The sequence below is a fragment of the Aotus nancymaae genome, unplaced genomic scaffold (assembly GCF_030222135.1).
Source record: "Aotus nancymaae isolate 86718 unplaced genomic scaffold, 86718_ANA_hifiasm-v0.15.2.pri h1tg000067l, whole genome shotgun sequence".
NCBI lineage: Eukaryota > Metazoa > Chordata > Mammalia > Primates > Aotidae > Aotus > Aotus nancymaae.
The window spans coordinates 22,203,807-22,221,487 of NW_026988482.1; the positions used below are offsets into that span (position 1 = coordinate 22,203,807).

At 42.3% G+C, this 17,681-nt stretch overlaps 1 protein-coding gene across 3 annotated transcripts in view; it reads left to right on the plus strand.

Moving 5' to 3' along the window:
• LRRC2 (leucine rich repeat containing 2) overlaps positions 1 to 17,432 on the plus strand; it is an 82,536-nt gene extending 65,104 nt beyond the window's left edge. For all 3 annotated transcript variants that reach the window (XM_012473843.3, XM_012473842.3, XM_012473841.3), the window contains exons 5-9: positions 4,398 to 4,534; positions 7,079 to 7,224; positions 9,653 to 9,808; positions 11,898 to 12,034; positions 14,127 to 17,432. In XM_012473843.3, the coding sequence (XP_012329266.1) occupies positions 4,398 to 4,534; positions 7,079 to 7,224; positions 9,653 to 9,808; positions 11,898 to 12,034; positions 14,127 to 14,176 (626 nt within the window). In that variant the 3' untranslated portion in view covers positions 14,177 to 17,432. The remainder of the gene's footprint in view (positions 1 to 4,397; positions 4,535 to 7,078; positions 7,225 to 9,652; positions 9,809 to 11,897; positions 12,035 to 14,126) is intronic.
• Positions 17,433 to 17,681: the final 249 nt, after the last annotated feature.

Consider the following 17,681-nt stretch of genomic DNA (forward strand, 5'->3'; position numbering starts at 1 on the left):
TTAAGCAGGCGTCGTCGGGCAGGTGACAGACAGTGTGCAGACACCGCATTTCCTCTCCAGCTGCCCCAGGAAGTGACTGGGCAGGGCTGTTTCGAGGCTCCCCAGAGCTGCTTGTTTGCAGCATCCCTTTGGACCGTGAGGTCAGCATCTCACCTGTATAACTCAGCACATGGGACACTTGCCAATTGCTCAGAAACCAGAAGTCTCATGAGTGAGCAATACTTTGTTTAGGAACTCTGTGTTTATTTTCATTTAGTTTTAAACCTATAAACATGCAATATGCTTATTATAAATGGAATGGATTGTTCCTATATTAATCCATTGATAAATCTAGTTTAGCTTATGATGTCTTTTTCTTTGAGACGGAGTTTTACTTTTGTTGCTCAGGCTGGAGTGCAATGGCACAGTCTCGGATCACTGCAACCTCTGCCTCCTGGGTTCAAGTGATTCTCTTGCCTCAGCCTCCCAAGTAGCTGGGATTATAGTCCTGTGCCACCACGCCTGGCTGATTTTGCATTTTTTTTTTTTTTTTTAGTAGAGATGGGGTTTCACCATGTTGGTCAGGCTGGTGTGAAACTCCTGACTTCAGGTGATCTACCAGCCTTGGCCTCCCAAAGTGCTGGGATTACAGGTGTGAGCCACCATGCCCAGCCTGCTGTCTTTTTAATAGATCAAAATTTTTATAATTCTCTGTCATTAGTCAGTTGTATTATTTAAAATGAAAATGACAGTGATCATTATTGCTTCTCTTTCTCCTGGGGTGTGAGGAGTGAAGGTCTGGGGCTGCACAGAGCTCCATTCTTACACACGTACCCTGGGACCAGTGGTTTCCATAGTTATGTGAAAATTTACCAGAAGCCAAGACCCTGTGGGACAGAGGTGGCTTGTGGGGACTCTGGTGTTCATATACGTCTTGCTGGCTGTGTCAAGACTGCAAGGCTCTGACTACCTTTTTACCCAAGCCAATCTTGCAGTCGTTTATGCACATACTAACCTCGAGGAATGAGGTGACACCTGCCCCCAGGCAAAGAACAACCTTGCTAACCACTTGCTGTAAAAGCAGTGGGTTCCCCAAGCTTGGTGTTCTCAGCTGTGATGTATATGTGCATAGCATCTATCCGGGGCATCTGCATCATGCTTAGTAGGCTTGGCTGTAAGGAGAACTGACATCAATACCCTGTCTTGGACCAGGAGCCTCGTGTCTTCTGCCAGTATCCATGAAACAGGAACTGGCGAAACTTACTAGCTTCGAATCGGGGTAAAATCAAATTCTAGACCCAACAAGGACAAGAACTTCTGTTTCCTTGTGCAGTTTCTGGAAAGGTAGAAAGGACCTTAGAATTTTTATGACTGAAAAGTACCATTGTAATATTGGGGTTCAGGGTGACTCCAGCTCCCCTGAGAGGATGTTTCTCCAGGTTCTTGGTCTCCCGCCCTCTCAAGAATGAAAGGGGACCATGGTGCAGTGCACAGTAAATGCTGGACTCAAAAGTGTTTGTAGAAAGTGATTTATTTAGAGAGAGAAAAAGGAGAAGGAGAGAGAAACAGCTAACTCTCACACTGAGTGAGAGAAAGAAAAGCTGCTCTCACACTGAGTGAGAAGGGTTCCCAGAGGGGAAAAACCAGAGAAGGAAAGCTCCTCTCACACTGAGTGAGAGAATCCAGAAAGATGGAATCCAGGAGAGGAAGGCAGCTTCCACACTGAGTGGAAGGGAATAGAGAGAGAGACGGAGTTTAGGAGAGGGAAAACAGCTTCCACAAGAGAGTGTTCGTGAAAGGGGATCCAAACATGGAGTCCGAAGGGGTGTGGAAGAAGGGGACTTTTAACCTGGGAGGAACGCCCACCTTCTCTAAGACCCCGGGCCAATGAAAGGAGTTCCTTAGAACTTCCGCTGGAGTGATTGACTCTTAGTTTCTTCCTGTGCCCACGAAATTGAAACATAAACTGTTAAATCTCCCGGATGGAGATCGGTGGGATGGTGGCATGGCACTAGGAAGTTCTTGCCCTTAAAATTACGCCCCTTTGTGGACCCGGAAAGAGAACACCTTCCCTCACCATTTTTGACATGTTAGGGGTCATTTACCTCCTGCCCCTTTATTTTGCAAATTTGAGAGACCAGGTCCCACTGATGTTAGTTGACTGAATCATTATCATTTAGATATTACACTAAGGAACTTGTTTAGAGCCTGGGCCAGAAGCCAGATTTCACTATTTGTGGGTCACTTTTGGGCAAGCTCATAGTATATTTAAATAACTGGATAGTGTTTCTGAGGACTGAGTTGCTTTTAAAAAGCCTTTTTAGGCTGGGCACGGTGGTGCATGCCTGGAATCCCAGCACTTTGGGAGGCTGAGGCCAGCAGATTGCTTGAGTCTAGGAGTTTGAGACCAGCCTGGGCAACATGGTGAAAACCCATCTCTACAAAAAGTAAAAAATTAGCCAGGCATGATGGCACGTGCCTGTGGGAGGATCTCTTGAGCCCAGGAGGTTGAGGCTGCAGTGAGTAGTGATGGCACCACTGCAATCCAGCCTGGGTGACAGAGCGAGAACCTGTCTCAAAACGAACAAACAAATGAAAAACCTTTTCAAGTAGAAAGATTCTGTCCTTATGCATCTGAGAAACCACAGAGGTTGACCTAGACTCAGGGATCCTTGCTGTCCTGTCACTTGGGCTTGGGAATCCTGTGGTTGGCAGCAAGACAGATGTGGTATTAAGCATGGAGCCATCAAAAGTGGGGGTGTCAGAGCATCACCATGGGATGAGTCATGCTCACAGTTGCCTGAAATTTCATCAGAAGTGCTCCACTTAATATATATCTTTGTTCATCTCTTGAAATGTCTTCCTTGAAATTATTGCCAGCCAGATTAACATCTGTTCTTTTTTTTTTTTTTTTTTTTTTTTTTGAGACGGAGTTTCGCTCTCGTTACCCAGGCTGGAGTGCAATGGCGCGATCTCGGCTCACCGCAACCTCCGCCTCCCGGGTTCAGGCAATTCTCCTGCCTCAGCCTCCTGAGTAGCTGGGATTACAGGCACGCGCCACCGTGCCCAGCTAATTTTTTGTATTAGTAGAGACGGGGTTTCACCGTGTTGACCAGGATGGTCTCGATCTCTTGACCTAGTGATCCACCCGCCTCGGCCTCCCAAAGTGCTGGGATTACAGGCTTGAGCCACCGCGCCCGGCCACATCTGTTCTTTTTAACTTCCCACACTACACCAATGTAATATCCAATCTTTCCCTGTGAGCCAGTTTGATTTGAGCAGTGGTTTTCACCCTGGCTACACCTTAGAATCCCCCAGAGAGCCTTAAAAATTTAAATGCCCAAGGCCCACGGCAGACCAGCATTAAAAAATTCCCTGTATGATTCCCATGTGCAGCCATTGTTGAGACCACTGGTGGGGGAGTGAGGATGCTATCCTTGCATACTTGGGGGAGGAGTAGAGCTTGGTGGGTGAGGGGTATCCATGGGAGACCAATGTGGGATTGAGGCACTATACTTAAAAAATCTCTCTGCTCTTCAGTTTCTTCCTCTGTAAAGTAGGGATAATGGTTGTTGTCATTTAGTTGTTGTGAGGATTAGATAAGGCAATAAACACCAACATATTGGTTACATAGTTGTTATTCCAAGTGATTAGTCAAGTGATTATTCCAAGGCACCTGAGTCCTGTTGGAGATATGATGTCATCCCCACAGACCTCATTAATGTGCAGGGAAAAATATTCAAACAGTCTAGAAAGGTGTAAAATATAAAACCAAGCCTGGAACAGAAAACCAAATACCGCATGTTCTCACTCATAAGTGGGAGTTGAACAATGAGAACACATGGACACAGGGAGGGGAGCATCACATACCAGGGCCTGTCGGGGGGTAGAGGGCAGGGGGAGGAAGAGCATTAGGACAAATACCTGATGCATGCGGAGCTTAAAACCTGGATGACGGGTTGATAGGTGCAGCAAACCACCGTGGCACATGAATACCTACATAACAAACCTGCAGGTTCTGCACATGTATTCCAGAACTTAAAGTAAAATTTAAAAAATTTAAGAAAAGAAAGGAGGGAAGGAATAAATGAAGGGAAAGAAAGAGAAAAAAAGAAAGGGAGGGAGGAAGGAAGGAAGGAAAGAAGGAAGGAAGGAAGGAAGAGGCACGCTGTACTTTGAGTACCCATACAAACATTCTGCTTTTCATTTTCAGTGCAGTGTTCAATACATTACAGGAGATATTTAACACTTTGTTATACAACAGGCTTTATGGTAGATAATTTTGCCCAACTGTAGGTTAATGTAAGTGTTCCAAGCACGTTTAAGTAGGCTAGGCGAAGCTATGATGTTTGATAGGTTAGGTGTATTAAGTGCATTCTCGACTTACGATATTTGATGGTAACATTTTCTGATGACAGGTTGTTTGAAGAACCTGAAGGAACTCAATGTCAGTTTTAACCATCTGAAGAGCATTCCTCCAGAATTGGGAGACTGCGAAAATCTAGACAGACTGGATTGTTCTGGAAATCTAGAGTTAATGGAGCTGCCCTTTGAAGTAAGAAGTAAACATTTCTGCGCTATGATTTACTTTTATTTGGTTTATTACATGGGATGGTCTATAACATGGCAAGAAGTTTTAACATATGAAATCCATCTTTATTATACCACCTTTTCCTGACATTTCGATCACACTATACTGGTCTTTAAAACTTTTTTTTTTTTGAGATGGAGTCTTGCTCTGTCACCCAGGCTAGAGTGCAGTGGTGTGATCTTGGCTCACTGCAGCTTTTGCCTCCTGGGTTCAAGTAATTCTCCTGCCTCGGCCTCCTGAGTAGCTGGGACTACAGGTGCGCATCACCACCACACCGGCTAATTTTTGTATTGTTAGTAGAGATGGGGTTTCACTATGTTGGCCAGGCTGGTCTCGAACTCCTGACCTCAGGTGATCAGCTGCCTTGGCCTCCCAGAGTGCTGGGGTTATAGATGTGAGCCACTGTGCCTGCCCTTCTTTAAAAACATTTTATACGAGGCCAGAACCTGAATTTAAGTTCAGAAATGCTATCAAAGGAAAACGTCACACAATAAATTTTTATTTAATGATTGATGATGCTTGTAATATATGATACCTGATGTCTATAATGCAGATCCTGATTTATTTATCCACAACGGTAAAATTGAAAATAAAAGGAGTAAAATTTTTTATATATTCATAGCAGAACTTGTGGATCCAATGCCATTGTGATTTTTCTTATTCTAATTTTCATGAAAGTCTTAAATTGTTTTCTTAAATATCTTCAGTAAGTTATTTTACATTCTAAAAATACATTTTCTACATTTACTGTAAAAAGAAAAAAGAAGAGAGAGTAATGGCAATTCAGTCTGTATTTTTCTGCTGATCTGATCACCCTGGCAACACGGTCAGAAACTTTAGACTGAAGTATGGGCTCCCAAACTCTCTCTTGACTGATTGTTCACCGTCACATTACTGCCTTCACATTCATTTTCTAAATTCAAAACAAGCAAAATTAGAATATCCTATACAATAGAATGAATCTGGCCTGTGTCTCACTAAAGCAAATCTGGCAACCTGGAATTGGGTTTTATATTAAGTTAAATTGTGTCTATACTTTTCTTCCCTTTACATTTCAGTAATACCTCCTACTGGTCCAACTGGCTCCATAGTTCATAAGAATTTTGAAAGTGTATTCTGAGAGTCAGCTCAGATTTTATTCATGGGTTCTCAAAATAAGTCAATCAAAGGGAGCTCCAGGCTGGGCATAGTGGCTCATACCTGTAATCCCAACACTTTGGGAGGCCAAGGTGGGTGGGTCACTTGGGGTCAGGAGTTTGAGACCAGCCTGACCAACGTGGCAAAATCCTGTCTCTACTAAAAATACAAAAACTAGCTGGCAGCAGGCACCTGTAATCCCAGCTACCTGGGAAGCTGAGGCAGAAGAATCGCTTGAACCAGGGAGGTGGAGCTTCAGTGAGCTGCAGTCGCGCCACTGCCCTCCAGACTGGGCCATAGAGCAAGATTTCGTCTCAAAAAAAAAAAAAAAAAAAGATAACTCTTCTATGTTTCATAGTATCACTAAACTTACAAAACCAAATCCAACCACAAGATACTTTTCCTGCTTTATTCAATATTTATAGATTTTCATTTGAAATAAAAATATGTTTCTATATGTATTTCAGTTATATGTCAAAAATAAAAGTTTTATGGATATAAAACACAAGCAGTAGAGCTTTCTGGTCATTTGCCAAAACTTGTCGATGCCGTCTTCAGTAAGTCACTCTACTCCTCACGACGGGCACTTCCTGTCTTCTGTGATGTTTTACATGCGGCTCCCTCACCTCCGTTTCCTTCTTTCCACCTGTCAGGGAACCTCAGGCCCCAATGTGAATGCTCCATTCTCTGTGAAATCTTTTCTGACTCCTGGCCCTTACCCCACTGTGATGTTGGGCAGATTAGCCATATATTTCTTTGTTACCAAACATTGCAAGTTGAAAACTTCTTCACGTTAGTTCTTGCTACATAAAATTGCACTGATTATTTTATTTATTTATTTTGAGAAAGGGTCTCGCTTTGTCACCCAGGCTGGAGTAGAGTGGCTCAATCATGGCTCACTGCACCCTCAAACTCTCAGGTTCAAGCAATATTCCCAATTCAGCCTCCTAAATAGCTGGAACTAGAGGTGTATACCACCACACCCAGATAACTTTTGTATTTTTTGTGGAGATGGGGTTTTGCCACGGTGTCCAGCCTTGTTTTGAACTTCTGGGCTCAAGCAATCTGTCTACCTTCTCCTCCCAAAGTGCTTGAATTACAGGCATGAGCCACCACGCCTAGCCTGCACTGATAAATCATAGCAATACAAACTCCTGGAGGGCAGCCGCAGTGTAGCACTTCTCTTAGCTCTCGTACGTGTTCACAGTGAATGACACATATAGGGTGCTCCAAAATACGTACTGTATTGATCTGTTTTGCATGTATTCACAGAAATGGCTTTGGGGAGGAAACATTTATCTAACAATTATTAGTTGAACTTAATTCCCACTCTTATAAAAGTAATTAGAACATTTTGTTATTCTTTTCTAGTTAAGTAATTTGAAGCAAGTTACATTTGTAGATATCTCAGCAAACAAGTTTTCCAGTGTCCCGATCTGTGTCCTGCGGATGTCTAATTTGCAGTGGTTGGATATCAGCAACAATAACCTGACTGACCTGCCGCAAGATATAGACAGGTAGCTACTTGCATTCTCAGGTGAGGTGTATGTATTAGTTACTAACGCTTCAAACACTGTTCACATTTAAAACAAGTATAGTACATGAATGTTCTTTGGAATTAACTAATTTTCCAGAATTCATTGTTTCCAGGAAATCAGTTTCCAGGGAAAGTATAGAATAAGACAGTTTCCAGTCTGCATCATACATGTATGTGTTTATGTGCATTTGAGCACGTCTTCATTGCTTTGATGACCTTTAATTTGCTTTGGTCTTTTATAGAATGGCACCATTAACTTTCCTTCACTCTACAGAAGTAGAAAAGTTAATTTATTAAGTATAGAATGGAAACATATCACTTTATGTTACGTTTAGAATATCAATGAGGACAATTTTTATTAGTTTCATTTATTGATTCATTATACATAAACTTTCAAACAAATTGATATGCTTAGCCAGGTTTTTAAATTATAGTCTTTACAATTAAAAATATGCATATTTTAAATTTTTTATTTTCTGTTGAGACAGGGTCTTGCTTTGTTTCCCAAGCTGATCTCAAACTCCTGGGCGCAAGCGATCCTCCTGCCTTGGCCTCCCAAAGTTCTGGGATTACAGGCATGAACCACTGTGCCTGGCTCAAATTATATTCTTGTAGCTATTTCATGTTTTTAAAAATAAGAATTACGCTGAATCTTGGAAGATTCAGTCATTCATTTATAAGGTATTAGGCTCCTGTATGGCAAGCCCAGAGAATGGGACAGGTTTAAAGTGGTAAATGAAACACAATCTCTGGCATCCTGGAATCCGCAATCCTTTTTTTAAGAAGAGTCTCACTGGCCCAGACTGGAGTGCAGTGGCACTGTCACGGCTCACTGCCGCCTCGACCGCCTGGGCTCAAGCACTTCCCCCACCTCAGCCTCCCAAGTAGCTGGGACCACAGATGTGTGCCATTCACACCTGGCTAATTTTTTAAAAAATTACTTGTAGAGACAAGGTCTTGCTATATTACCCAGACTGGTCTTGAAGTCCTGGGCTCAAGTGATTCTCCTGCCTTGGCCTCCCAAAGTGTTGGGATTACAGGCATGAGCCACCGTGCCTGGCCTACAATCCTTTTTATAAAGAAACACAAGCTATTATGACACAGATGACAGCAATGGCTTAGGCCTGAATGCCATCCTGTATGACTTTTCTCTATTCCTGCTACGTGCGATGTGTATTGATGCTTTCTAGGGTTGGCGTACAATCTTTTTTATAAAGAAACACAAGCTATTATGACACAGATGACAGCAACGGCTTAGGCCTGAATGCCATCCTGTATGACTTTTCTCTATTCCTGGTACGTGCGATGCGTATTGATGCTTTCTAGGGTTTTGAGACTAAGAGGGAATCTTTTAGTTTGAAACATGTGAACTTTATGAAATGAAATGTCTGTGAGATTGCCAAAGTTTTGCAAATAAATGAAAGAAAAATTCCCAGGGGGAGGCCACTGAGTTAGAATAAAATGGAAAACAGAATAAGACATACCTGGAACATATTTTGCTCATTTACTTTTCACTCTGCAGTTGTCTTCCTGTTTTAAAGTTAGAAAATGCGATGAGAGAAGGGTAACTGTGCTTTAAAGATGTACAGGAGGAGGCTGGGCACAGTGGCTCTTGCCTGTAATCCCACTTTGGAAGGCCAAGGCAGGAGGATTGCTTGAAGCCAGGAGTTCAAGACAAGCCTAGGTAATATAGTGAGACCCCATCTCTATCATTAAAAAAAGAAAGGAAGTACATTGCTAAAATCTGTTTATTCTCACTTCAGTTCTCGTATGACTGCCTTCCCATGCCCTGCTAACCCTTGTAAATGCAGTAGACTCTTAGAAGGGACATACTGATGTTTGAGGCTCCGTCATGGCCTAGCGTGTATTGTGCAGTATACTTATCCCACTGCTATAGCTGTGTCTTCAACTGGTGATTAAGTCAGTAAAAACTCACAAAAAAATCAGGTCGCCTGGCATGACGTTAGTTATTTAAAACTCAGGCCAGGCACAGTGGCTCACACCTGTAATCTCAACACTTCAGGAAGCCGAGGCGGGCAGATTGCTTGAGCCCAGGAGTTCAAGACCAGCCTGGGCACTATGGCAAGACCCTGTCTCTACAAAAAATACAAAAAATTAGCCAGGCATGGTGGCATGTGCCTGTAGTCCTAGTTACTCATGAGGTTGAGGTGGGAGGATTGTTCGAGCCCAGGAGATTGAGGCTGCAGTGAGCTGAGATTTTGCTACTGAACTCCAACCTGGACAACATAGTGAGACCCTGTCAAAACTTAGAATAAGTCGGTTCTCATAAAGGTCAAATGTATAAAATAAAGTAGGGACTTCCTGTTAGAATTTATTTGTGATTCACACTAGTTTTCTTAGCTATGGTGCTAAGTCCATGTGTTCTGATCTTTTTTGCCTCTTCTTAGGCTAGAAGAGCTGCAGAGCTTTCTCTTGTATAAAAACAAGTTGACCTACCTTCCCTACTCCATGCTGAACCTGAAGAAGCTCACCCTGTTAGTCGTCAGTGGGGACCATTTGGTGGAGCTCCCAACTGCCCTTTGTGACTCGTCCACACCTTTAAAGTGAGTAGCCCAGAAATCCCAGTACATGCACTCAGACACAGGTAAGGATGAGGTGCACTGGAGCCTCTCGTACTCTGAGAACCCAATCCCAACTCATAGAAGTTCTGGTGACTTTTTACAGGATTTTGGAGTTCATGACGGCATGAGGAGGAGGCATAAGGCTCAGAGGATTTCTGGACAAATGTTGCTTGCTGGTTGATGGTGCTGAGGGACATATGTCCAGGGCCCATGGTCTCTCACTCAGTGCTCAAATTGCTACTGGCCTGGAGGGGTCAGCAGATCTTGAAAGGACCCTCCCTGCCTGCTTCACCCTTCTTTAGTTTTCCTTAAGTGAACCTATAAACCACCCACAACTAAGGAAAAACATCCATGCAAATGTACTACAAACAGCCTCCAATCTGGGGTGAGATGGAAGTGGAATTGAAAAGCTCTAGCTCCGCCCTCCCCTGAAATGACTCCAAGGCACCCAATGGCTCCCTGGCAGCACATCCTCCCGGAATCTGGAGCTTTGGTTGTTTTTTTTTTGTCCATCCCCAGCAGTTTGGGCCCTTCCCACATTCTTTACACTAGGCTGCTCTAGTAAGAGCCACCTTCTCTCTGTCCAGAGACTCATCGGCCTTGAACATCAGGTGATTGTTAACATAACCATTAGTGAGACTATTTCCCCAGGACCCCCAGTTCTTCAGTGTAAGTGCTTACTATCCACAGAGTTCAATCATATTCCTGTCCTTGCAATAAATGCATGGCAAACAAAAAGAGAGGTTTGACTGCTGGAAAGAAAGAGACCAACTTTGTATCTGTATAAGCACAAGATTAGCAGGGTGTAAGACATCTCGCACCTGCCCTACTCCACTCTTTCCACTGTGATTGGCTGCGTGTGGAATACTGTTTGAATAAGAAGAGGAGCACTGGTGAGAGTGCTAGCAGGAAGGACTCCTCCCTAGAGCCCCTTCCACTTCCAGCCCCGGGAAGCAGGCTTGGCAGCTTCAAGTCCAGTAGCAGTCAGTCAGGATAAACCTGTCACCAAATTAAAGTAATTTCAAATGATATAATTGGAGGACTCAGACATATAAGAGAATCAGATGGAAGCTCTTTGAATTACTGAAAGTTCAATAAAAAGAATTGATACAAGTTTGTATAAAAATTTCATAGCTTACTGATTTCTTAGAAATAACCTGTAGAAAAATAATGCAAGAATGATGACATTAATAATAACTGAAAATATAAAATATCTAGGAAACCTCTAGTGAAAATAGTTCCCTTACATGAAGAGTATTAAACCGTCTTCCCAAAGAATAATAAAGAAGTCTTAAATATTTGACAAAGGCATAATGTATCTTTTCTAGGTGAAAAGATTGTGAAGATGTGATTTCTTCCAAAAATTATACTTAAGTGTGATATAATTCCAATCATAACTCCAGTGGAATTTCTTTTTCGGAGCTTGAGAAATGGATTTGACAGTATATGTGAAAGGACAAAAGCTAAGGACAGTAATAATAATTTTAGAAAACAAGAGTAATGTGACAGAACTCGCCTTATCAAGAATGATAGTATGGCTGGGCACAGTGGCTCATGCCTGTAACCTAAACCTTTGTGGGGCTGAGGCAGGAGGATTGCTTTAGCTCAGGAGTTCGAGACCAGTGTGAGCAACACAGCGAGATCCTGTCTCTACACAAATTTAAGAAATTAGCCAGGCATGGTGGTATGTCCCTGTAGTCCTAGATACTTGGGAGGCTGAGGCAGGAGGATTGCTTAAGTCTAGGAGTTTGAGGTTGCAGTGAGCAGTGATCGCACCACTGCACTCCAAGCTGGGCAACAAAGCGAGACCCTGTCTCAAAAAAAAAAAAAAAAAAGCCTGGCATGGTGACATATGCCACCTGAAAGGCTGAGGAGCAAGGGTCGCTTGAGCTTCAGCGGTTCAGGCTGCAGTGAGCTATGACTGTGCACCACTGCACTGCAGCCTGGATGACAGAGCAAGACTCTATCTAAAAACCAGAACTTGGGATAACAGAGGTTATCTTATATGAGGAATTTTGCAATTGAAAATGCACAGATGATAATGTGATATTTTTTGTGCTTTCTTGAATAGATTTGTAAGCCTTATGGACAATCCTATTGATAATGCCCAATGTCAAGATGGCGATGAAATAATGGAGAGTGAACGAGATCGCCAACATTTTGATAAAGAATTCATGAAAGCCTATATTGAAGACCTTAAAGAAAGAGGTGGGTTACTCATATTTAAAATTATTTAAAATGAGTATATAGACTTCCACTTATGTAACACATTTGTTAATAAAAGTCAAGTTGACAAAACGTTTATTGGTTGAGTGGCACGTTACTTTGTATTTTTTAATTTTTGTTTTATTTATTTACTTATTTTTTTTTTTGAGGCAGAGTCTCACTCTGACGCCCAGGCTGGAGTGCAGTGGTGCAACCTTGGCTCACTGCAACCTCCGCTTCCCGGGTTCAAGCGATTTCTCCTGTCTCAGCCTTCTATGTAGCTGGGATTACAGGTGCATGCCACCATGGCCCGGCTAATTTTTGTATTTTCAGTTGAGACAGGGTTTCACCCTATTGGCCATGCTGTTCTCGAACTCCTGACCTCGTGATCCACCCGCCTCGGCCTCCCAAAGTGCTGAGATTGTAGGCGTGAGCCACCACGCCCTGGCCATGTTACTGTGTAAATTATTTTTCTATTTACCCTCCAAAACACCCCAAATGATACATTTCCTTAAAATATCAAATTGTCCTAGTCCATTTGAATGCTCAATGAATCATCCACTGTTTGACAGAGAGTCTGGGAAATGTGTACTTAAAATGTGAGGGTTGCATAACTAACCATATGTGAATTTTTAACTAACCAGTGTTGACAAAATAGTATCCTAAGTTATTAGAAAAATAAGATTACATTTCAAATCCATTTAAATTCATATTTTGAAAAAGTTATCTCACATAAATCAAGAACACTTACGTAAAAATTGCGAAAGAGCAGACACAGGATGTCCGATTCGTGCGAAGATGCATTTAGTTTTGGTTATAGGGTGGTGAGAATACAGAGGGGTGAGGGGGTCAAGTACCTCTGGAAAGGGTGGGAAGTCTTTTTCCAGTGCCAGATTCCGGCAGCTGTTTCCAAAAGAGTGAAGAGATCCTAATGATGTTCTGGAAGCCTTAAGCCCTTCCTTCCATCACAAGGTGGCATCCCCAGGAAAAAGGCATACATCAGTCTTCGGTCTTCTAATCACTGCCTCCTTTCTGGGTGTGGATGCCTGAGAGTTATTTTTTAGTTCTTTGATGAGCTAGGTGCAGACCTGACAGCAACAGAGATGTTGTCCCGCATGTGGACTTAGTGAGGAATCAGGACTGGCCCTGGGCCTCTGAAGATGAGCATCTGTGGACAGGCTCCCTCAGTCACCCCCAGAAAATGCATGCATGAGCATACCCTTCCCTCACCAGTAGAGGTCTGAAGATGATTAGTCAGATTCAGATAGTCAGAAATGATAAAAAGTGTCATTTATTGGGCAAATTAAAATGTTCTTCAGTGAAACTAAAATTTCTATATGGTTACTTTCAATCTGTTTGGACATCCCTAATTTTGAATGCTGAACTAATATGAAATAAATTAGAAATTTATCGTAAATGTGAAACTGAAATAACAGAACCATTTATGTGCCAAAATTTATCTTTGGGTTGTATGATTTTCCTCTTGTGAGAAACTTTAGTGTTCTAATTTACTCAATTTATTCACAATTATATTGTAGTGCTACTATGTAAAACTACAAGAAAGAAAGAAAATAGGTGTTAAGTTTTAGATCTCTGTGGCCAGCAATAATAATTAGCTTTTAAAATCAAAATAGGCCGGGCGTGGTGACTCGCACCTGTAATCCCAACACTTTGGGAAACCGAGGAGGGTGGATCACCTGAGGTCGGGAGTATGAGACCAGCCTGACCAACATGGAGAAACCCTGTCTTGACTAAAAATACAAAAATTAGCTGGGCGTAGTGGCAGGCACCTGTAATCCCAGCTACTTGGGAGGCTGAGACAGGAGAATCGCTTGAACCCAGGAGGTGGAGGTTGCAGTGAGCCGAGATTGTGCTATTGCACTCCAGCCTGGGGAACGAGAGCAAAAAAGCTTGACTACACATTTGTGGTGGGTGACCTAATGGTGAAAAATGCATTATTTATGACCTATACAGTATCTCCAGACTTAAAACATGAAGTGGCAATAATGTATGTATTGGCATAGGCCATAGCATGTGGTTAGATTTTATAATAAAATGGTGAAGGATTGAGCATATTTTTTTCTTTTTGTTACAGAATCTGTTCCCAGCTATACCACCAAAGTGTCTTTTAGCCTTCAACTTTGATATCCATCAGAAGACTGCAAATCTCGCTCTTCTCTGGAGCTGTAAATCATTGTTACGGTCGTGTCATACAGGAAGAATGGTTTGTGCTTGAGGACACAGTCTAGAAACCACTATCATAGTTGCTAAGAAAAATGGTTTTCAAATGTCAAGTACATGAATACCTCCCTCTATGGACTGGAGAATTGAAAAACTGGTTTATATATTGATATTTCCAGGTTCATTTGCGTACACTTATTTCCAAGTAATGCACATTTAGTATGTTTTAAAATGTCTTATTTTTAAGAATTATAACTGAAAGACCAAATACTGAAGTTCAGTGCATTGTTTTCAGGAATGAAAAGATAAAGGGGCCAGGTGTGGAGCCTCACACCTGTCATTCCAGCACTTTAGGAGGCCGAGGTGGGCGGATTACCCGAGGCCAGGAGTTCCAGACCAGCCGGGCCAACATGGCAAAATCCTGTCTCTACTAAAAATACAAAAATTCGCCAGGTGTGGTGGCGTGCTCCTGTATTCTCAGCTACTTGGGAGGCTGAGGCAGGAGAATCTCTTGAACTCAGGAGGTGGAGGTTGCAGTGAGCCAAGATTGTGCCACTGCACTCCAGCCTGGGCGACAGAGCCAGACTCCATCTCAAAAAAATGAAAGATAAAGGGATTGTGAAAAGAGCATTTATATTGGACTAATCAGATGAGAGTTTATTTTGTTATTTTGAAAGAGTTTATTTCTTTTACTGAGAATAATCTTCCTTGAGTTTATATAAACTGCCATTTCCATATGTTTTAAGTTATATTTTGGCAAGTGTAGGCTCTCAGGAGAGACTTGTTAGGTACAAGCTGGGCCTTAAAGGTAGAAAGAAAGGCTGGAATGTCTGCATGAGATGCTCAGATGGTGCGTGGGTAGCTCTAGTTAAGGAAGTGTGGGACTGGCTGTTCATGGGAAGTCTTGAATGGCCTGCATGGATGGCCATCCTGACCTGAATGGTCACCTTGGGGGTCGTGGGACACACCTCAGTAAAGAGCAGAGGCAATGCTCTCAGAGTCCTTTCCTCCAAGATGGCCATATAGGGTAATGGAGATGACCAGTCCACACTGATAAGGAGTTCCTAGCAAGGCTTCCTTGTGGGTACCACAGGACGACTCCACCCATAGCAGAGGGAGTCATGGGACCGTGTTTGATTTGGCAAAGGTGAGATTCATTACAGGACTTCGGGCTCTTAAGTGACATCACATGATTTGGAGAAATTGTACACAATCTCTTATTTTTATACCACTCTCTTGGGCTAAAATGAACAGATTGTGGCTAATGGTGTTGAAAATAAGCTTAAACAAAAAACTTTGGCAGGTTACGGTGGCTCACACCCATAAACCCAGCACTTTGGGAGGTCGAGGCAGGTGGACTGTTTGAGCCCAGGAGTTTAAGACCAGCCTAGGCATTGTGGCAAAACCTCATCTCCACAAAAAATACAAAAAAAATAGCCAGGTATGGTGGCACACGCCTGTGATCCCAGCTACTCAGGAGGCTGAGGTGGGAAAATCACCTGAGTCCAGGAGATTGAGGCTGCAGTGAGCTGTGATTGTGCCATGGCCCTCCAGCCTGGGTCACAGAGTGAGACCCTGTCTCAAAAACAAAACAAACAACAACAATAATAACAACTAAGAAAACCAAGCAGCGTTTATGACTAAGAAGGAAAATATGCATATAGCAGCATGTTTTTATATGAATCCTCTCCTCTGGGGTCCAGCCCAGTACCATCCAGTGGAGCTTTCTGCAGTGATGGAAATGTTCCGTACTTGTGTTGTGCAAGGTGGTAAACACCAGACACGTGGTTCTTGAGCACTTGAACAATGACTGATGTGACTGAAGAACCAGTCTTTCAATTCAATTAAATTTAAACAGCCAGATTGTTCCATCAGGTCCAACTCAAGGCTGGAGTCACACCAGCCCTGGGTTGGACCTGATGGGGAATTCCCGTGAGACAGTGCTCCAAACCTTCCCAAGATGGGGCCAGTTGGCGATTCTAAAGGAAGAAGCACTAAATGGCAGGGTGATCAGTTCAAAGCGCTTATGAGGGGAACTTAGGTACAGTGTGGGCTGCAGCGTCCTCATGGCGGCAGTGAGACGAGGGATGTTCTACCTGGGCATGTCCCTAGCGAGGGGGTTGGGTGATGGAGTTCACATGAGGATGTAAGGAATTTGGGTGGGGGCTGGGCTAGCTTCTACATGTTTAGCAGCACAGTTGATCTTTCAGTGTTTCCAGCTACAACCTAAACACCTTTATCAGTGCCTGGGAATGTTCAAGGCCCGGGCTGGGGTTCAGATCTGCAGAGGAAACCATCAGCAGGCTGGGTCAAGGCACTGTGTGTTTCTTGGTCAGGACAGAGACAAAAATGAGGAAATCTAGCGGACCCTACACGCATGTGGCTACCATACCGCAGAACAGGCCCAGCCTGTTTTTTGATTTTTGGAAGTTAATCTGGGGTAGAAATGAAGGGTGATTTTTATTTTCTCTGTCTGAAGAACCAGGCATTTTTAAAAGGGTTGTTATTGACACCCCAATATTTTGTCTTGATGGGCTTTAAGTCCAAACATTTTATCCTCAGCATGTGTAAAACAGGCAGAGCGCTCTGAAACCCCACGCTAGTGCTTCAGTGGAAGACTGCCTCTGCTTAGCAGCAAACGCTGAGAAGTAGGTTAAGAGGTAGAAGAGCAGGAAAAGGAGAAGTCACTTCCACTGAATCTTAAACAGTTACATTTCTTCTTCTTGACACTAAAAATACAATTCAAGTTTATTAGTTGTACTACTTGAATGATTTTGGAATTTTATTTCATGCTAAGGTATATGTTACATATAGCCAAGTGGAAAATATATCTGAAGAGGAGCTTTCACACAAATAGACTGTTCATAATTTCTGTAAATTTTATTTTAATAAAACCAGTTTTTTGTGTAAAAACCTTGTTTCAGTATCACATATGAATAAATAAGACACTGCATTGGTATATAATTATTTTGTTACATCATAACCCAAAACAAATATATTACTTGCATATGTTTGTAGAGATATTTAGCTTATTCATATAAATGTGCAGAAAGATTCCAAAGTAGAATATGTATCTTAGTGGAAATACAGGGATTTGAAAATTTGACATGATGCATATAGACTGATACATAATTTGGAAAGGTTATTTACTTGGCAGAATATACGTATGAATATTAAAGTAATATGAGTGAAAGAATAAAATATTCTTAGAAGAAAAATGTCCTGGTTCTAAAAGTTTGTTAAACCTATTTTTTATATGTTGGAAGTGTAGAAGGGAAAAGATTTTTTTCTTCATCTGTTGCTAGGTTCATGGCTGAGAATCTTATAACAAAAGATGGATTAATAAGTGAAAATAGCATATAAATATATTTGATGTAAGTTCTATGCAGTATGGGACCTTCGAAAATGAAGACCCAAAGAAACAGGTAAATTTGTGTGTGTGTGTGTGTGTGTTTAAGACAGAGTCTTG